The following is a 6,252-nucleotide window of genomic DNA, read 5'->3' as shown; positions in this document are numbered from 1 at the left end:
TGCCTCCACCCATTTCAAAAAATAATCGACAGCAACCAGTATATATTGATGCCCATTCGAAGCTTTCGGATGTATTTGCCCAATGATATCTATGCCCCAACTAAAAAAAGGCCATGGCAAAGTAAAATTATTCAGGATAACTGGCGGCATATGATTAAGGTTTGCAAATAGCTGACATTTTTTGCATGTTTGTACGAAATGGATGCAATCACTTTCCAAAGTGGTCCAATAATACCTTGCTCGAATAATCTTCCGAGCAAGCATTCGTCCATTCATATGAGGCCCACATTTTCCCCTATGTACTTCTTCCATGATCCTTTGTGTCTGTTCCTCGTCAATGCATAACTGCAAATTTCCATCGAAACTTTTATGATACAACAAACCTTTTAATATTGTGAAATGAGATGCTAGCCTTCAAATAGCCAACTGATCCTTCTTGTGACTTCCTTCAGGATATTCTCCATCGATTAAATACTTCTTAACATCAGTATACCAAGCATCCTCATCATCTTCTTGGGTTAATAAAGCAATTGTTGGTTCAAAATTAACCATTGGAATTTCTTTTTCTACAAAAGTTACTGATTGTACCTTCACATCATAATCCCAAGTCAAATTTACCGCAAGATTTGCCAAAGCATCGGTGAAGCTATTTTGCTCACGAGGGAGATGTTTGAACTCTATTTGTTTAAAGAATGGGATAAATTGTTGAAGATACTCCGTGTACATTTGTAACCTTTCATCCCAAACTTTCCAAGCTTCAATAGTATGGGAAATTATGAGATAAGAATCACCGTATACTGTGATATTTTTTGCACCAGCTAAAGCTGCTTTGATTCCATACATGCAAGCTTCATATTCAGCCGTGTTATTTGTCGTTGGGAAACTAAGCTTCACAACGAAGGGAATATGTACTCCATAAGGATCGATCAATAATACTCCTGCACCATTGCCCATCCTGTTGGAGACTCTGTTGAAATATATCTTCCATTGTGACGTACTAAGACAAAAAATATGTTAATTTAGAAAATCATCATCAAATTCATCACTCGATATAGGTCCATCAGCCAAAGCTTCAGATATAGCCCTCCCTTTGACAAACTTTTGATTTACACACTGAATGTCAAATTCTGATAATATCGCATGCCACCTTGCTATTCTTTCACTCAAGATTGGCTTCTCAAAAATGTACTTGATTGGATCTAACCTCGAAACCAGATAAGTAATATGTGCTTGTAAATAATGTCGAAGCTTCTTTGTTGCGTAAATAAGGGCAATGCAAGCTTTTTCCAAAGGAGTGTATCTAGTTTTATACTCAAGGAACTTTTTACTAAGGTAGTAGATAGATATTTCCTTCCTTGTACCCTCTTGGTATTGTGCCAAAAGAGCTCCCATGGTCGTTTTCGTAATAGTAAGATATAATATCAAGGGCTGCCCCGGCTTAGGTGGCATTAAAACTGGAGGATTGGAGAGGTATTCTTTCATAGAATCGAATGAAGCCTGACATTCGTCATTCCATTTTGTAGGAACATTTTTCTTAAGTAACTTGAATATAGGTTCACACTGGGTTTTCAATTGTGATATAAACCTACTAATATATTGGATTCTACCAAGAAATCCCCGAATCTCGTTTTCTGTTCTTTGTGGAGGAAGCTCTTGTATGGCCTTTACCTTGTCAGAGTCGACTTTAATTCCATCTTGACTTACAACGAAGCCTAGAAGCTTTCCCGAAGTTACTCCAAATACACATTTTTGAGAATTTAATCTCAAATTATATTTCCTAATTCTGTCAAAGAATGGTTTTAAAGCATCAACGTGCGTCTCACGGTCCTGAATTTTGACAATCATGTCATCAACATAGACCTCCACAATATCATGGATGAGATCATGGAAAATGGTTGTTGCAGCCCGTTGATAGGCTGCCCCAACATTCTTTAATCCGAAGGGCACTTCTTTATAAAAAAAATTTCCCCATGGGGTAATAAAAGAAGTTTTGGACATGTCTTCTTCTACATAAGTATCTGATTGTATCCTGAGAATCCGTCCATGAATGAGAACATGGCGTGTCCAGCAGTGTTATCAACCAGAACATCAATGTGGGGCAAAGGAAAATAGTCTTTTGGTGATGTTGAATTTAAATCCCTAAAATCAATGCATACTCTGTCCCTTCCATCCTTTTTGGGCACTACCACCACATTTGCCAGCCATTCCGGATGCTTGATTAGTTTGATGAAGTTGGCATCAAGCTGCTTTTGAATTTCTTCTTTAACTTTGAGACTAACTTCTGGTTTCATTCTACAAAACTTTTATTTCTTTAGCTTGCTATCGGGGTAGAGCGGTATACGATGTTCAGAAACATTACGATCGACACCAGGCATATCAGCATAAGACCATGCAAACACATCCACATATTCTCTAAGTAAAATAATGAATGCATTTTGTTCATCAAGGGAAAGGGAAGATCCTATCTTGACTTCTTTTACATCATTATACATACCTATGTTTACAGTTATAGACTCTTCCATGGGTGTCACACATGATTTTGGTTCATTGAAAAGTTCATTATTAGAAAATGCATCATGATCAAGATCAATTTCTTGTACGCAAATATGTTTACAAGTAATTTTATCGATATCTTCATGATATGAGATATCAGGCAGTGTATGGATAGATGATTGGCTAGATGATGAGCTATCTGTTAGGGTTTGGTGAGTCCGACTCAACACGGAAACAACCCCGACCCAAAGAACCACTCGCAATTAATAAAACCATAAAGCATAACTAATAAACACGAGAAAGAGAAAACCGGAATATACCTTTGAAGAGTTCCTCGCCCTCACAAACGGGCTCGTACTTGAAAGCTCTAGCTCCAAAAATACCGAGCCTCCAACGGTATCCACCCACAAAGGACGAACACCGACTTTTTAGGTCCGCTACCTTGATGTTAGCAAGGTCCGACAAAAACGCAAGTGTTAATGGAGTTGAAGAGTTTTTTCCAAAATGCAATGCTCTTTCTAACTCCCACTCAAGCACTTTTCTCCAAATCCCAAGATGGGTATTTATAGAGAAAAATGGGATTGAGAATTTCAATCCCATCAATGTGGGATCATGAAATTCCACAATTTAATTTAAAGATAAAATAAATTAAATAGGCAAGCAAGTAATAAATCAACAAGTGTCCTTGTTGTATGTAAAGAGAAGTGAGGACCACTTGGAGAGGAGGGGACCATACTTTCTCCCCACTCCTTCCTCTCCTTGTGCCACTTGTCCTCACACAAACACACTCCCTTCACATGCTTCCCCAATGACTCGGCCCTAGCACCCGGCCCAGCCAAGCCCCGCACACGCGGGCTGCTAGCTGCTGCCTTCTCGGCCCAGCACGCCCACGCACATATGTGCGGGCTGCTAGCAGCAGCGCGCGCCAGCAAGCCACGCAATGCTTGTGGGCTGCTGGCTGTAGCTTGCTAGCAAGCCTCGCACATGGTGCGGGCTGCTAGCTTGCCTAATCCCCTAGCACTCGGAATTCCGATGCTAGGGGTATTTTAGTCATTGTTGATTTATTAATAATTTTTCTGTCTCGTCTTTTACTATTTTGACTCGACTTTCGACGCTCTGAGCTCGAATTTCCGACGTCTAAATATTTAACATTCGGGCGACGAATTAATTTCTTCCGAATTAATTCGTCGAGTCGGTTCTTATATTTGCTTGGGTATGACCCGAAGGGTTCAGGCAAGATTAAGGTGTAATATTAATTATACATTAATATTACTGATCGAAAGCGGCCTTCACCCAGGTATTCCGATCACTTGACCTTACTGAATATATTAGCTTTCTAATAATTCCGTGAACCAGCTATCAGAATAATACACTTGTTCGAAGGAAACCATTCCTTTCAATCTCCCACTTGTCCTTCCGGACAAGTGAGCATTTAGTGTATAGCCCCTTTCCTATGTCTCTTCATGTCTCTCCATGAACTACAGGGTAATATTATTCGTCATCCCTGTTACGTCCACAAGTGTTTCTCAAAATTCGAGTTTGACTGTCAATAAGCAGATGATTTCTAAAATCCATCTGAGCACGACCATGCATTTTCACAGTCTCGCTCTTCGAGAGGCCTTGTAAACAACAGGACATGTTCCCTATTGTTAGTAGGGGGACATTCCCAGTCTCGCAATGTAGCTTCTCTTACTAAGAGGACCTAGCTGCCTGGTATCTGTCGTTATAGTCTCCTATTACGGCAGCCGTTTGACGGATACCAAAAACGGACTAGTACTCAAACAAGAGACCTCCCATTACTCATGGTCGAGGAAAAAAGTTCCGATAGTAATAATGAGAAAAATACTTATGACGATTTTAATCTCTTAAAGTATTCTCATAGGTCGATCTAGTATGGTTCTAAACCAATACCTGTGCAAATGTTTTATATTCTCATAGCACAAGAAACGGTGCTATAAATCATACTACACACTAATCTCTAATGGTCATTAATCGTCCACAAATAAATGACCTTGATTAGGGATAATTTTCGATTAAAATATTCAATGTTCACTTAATAGGTGTTTCTTTATCCAAGACATTGTTTTGATACCCTATTTTGAATATTTATTAAAATTGAATGGACTCATATTTAATTCTAAACCACAATTAAATAGAGACGGAGTGTTTAAATTGCATGAAAAATTTAATTACTCCATAACTGAATGGTTCATCATAGTGCTTTACATTAACATTGTCCAAAATTTAATTAAAACACTATAGTAAGGAAATCAAAGCCAGTTCACGACATGCTTGATTCCCATTGCCTCAATGTGTTTGTTGTGCTTCACTTGAGGCAAAGGTTTAGTGAGTGGATTGGCTACATTATCATCCGTTCCTACTTTACAAATTCTGATTTCACCCTCTGACTTCCATTCTTGAATCATGTGAAATCGCCTCTGGACATGTTTGACCTTCTGATGTTCTCGTGGCTCTCTAGCCTGAGCAATAGCTCAATTGTTGTCACAATAGAGGTCTATTGGACCCTTGATAGAGGGTACAACATCAAGTTTCCCAATGAACTTGCGAATCCAAACTGCCTCCTTAGCTGCCTCAGATGCTGCCAAGTATTCACCTTCAGTTGTATACTCAGTAGTAATGCTTTTCTTAGCACTCTTCCAACTAAACGCTTCTCCATTGAGACAAAATGTATCCGGATTGTGACTTGAAGTCGTCTCTGTCTGTCTAGAAGCTTGCATCGGTATATCCCTCAACAACCAATTCATCTTTACCACCATAGACCAGGAATTTATCCTTGTTCCTTTTCAGGTATTTTAGGATACTTTTGGCCGCAGTCCAATGCGCCTCTCCTGGGTCTGATTGGTATCGGCTCGTAGCGCTCAAGGCATACGATACATCTGGCCTAGTACATATCATGGCATACATGATAGATCCAATAAGCGAAGCATATGGAATCCGATTCATCCTTTCCCACTCATCAGGTGTCTTTGGACACTGCTTCTTGCTTAGGGTTATTCCATGTGACATGGGTAGGTGGCCTCTCTTGGCTCCTTCCATTTGGAATCGAGATAGTACCTTATCGATATAAGTACTTTGACTCAATCCTATCATCCTCTTTGATCTATCCCTATAGATCTTGATGCCTAGTATAAACTGAGCCTCTCCCAAGTCTTTTATTGAAAAACATTTCCCTATCCAGGTCTTTACAGACTCCAACAACGGAATGCTATTTCCAATGAGAAAAATGTCATCGACATATAAGACTAGGAAGGCGATGTCACTCCCACTGACCTTCTTGTAAACAAAAGACTCATCTGGATTCTTGATAAAACCAAACTTACTAACAACTTCATCGAATCGCAGATTCCAACTTCTGCTTGCTTGCTTTAATCCATAAATGGACTTATTAAGCTTGCATACCTTCTTAGCATTGTTTTGGTCGACAAAACCTTCAGGTTGTGTCATGTACACAGTTTCTTCTAAAATTCCATTGAGGAAGACAATTTTGACGTCCATTTGCCATATTTCATAATTGTAATATGCAGCAATCTCTAGAAGAATCCGAACGGACTTAAGCATTGCAACTGGAGAAAAGGTTTCATCATAATCAACTCCGTGAATTTGCCTATAACCTTTTGCTACCAGTCTAGGTTTGTAAATAAATACATTTCCATCTTTGTCGGTTTTCAACTTGAAAATCCAGTTACATCCGATAGGTGTGTAACCTTCAGGTAAATCAACCAAGTCCCATATCTAATT

General features: G+C 39.3%; 1 protein-coding gene across 1 annotated transcript; it reads right to left on the bottom strand.

Moving 5' to 3' along the window:
* Positions 1–414: 414 nt before the first annotated feature.
* LOC110712709 lies at positions 415–954 on the bottom strand. Its single transcript, XM_021891165.1, has one exon. It carries the CDS (start codon positions 952–954, stop codon positions 415–417), a length of 540 nt encoding a protein of 179 aa, XP_021746857.1.
* Between the last annotated feature and the right edge of the window lie 5,298 nt (positions 955–6,252).

Source organism: Chenopodium quinoa, unplaced genomic scaffold (genome assembly GCF_001683475.1).
Source record: "Chenopodium quinoa cultivar QQ74 unplaced genomic scaffold, ASM168347v1, whole genome shotgun sequence".
In the NCBI taxonomy this organism is placed as follows: Eukaryota; Viridiplantae; Streptophyta; class Magnoliopsida; order Caryophyllales; family Amaranthaceae; genus Chenopodium; species Chenopodium quinoa.
Note: the sequence above shows the minus strand (reverse complement) of the source record. Positions and strands in the feature narration are given on the sequence as shown.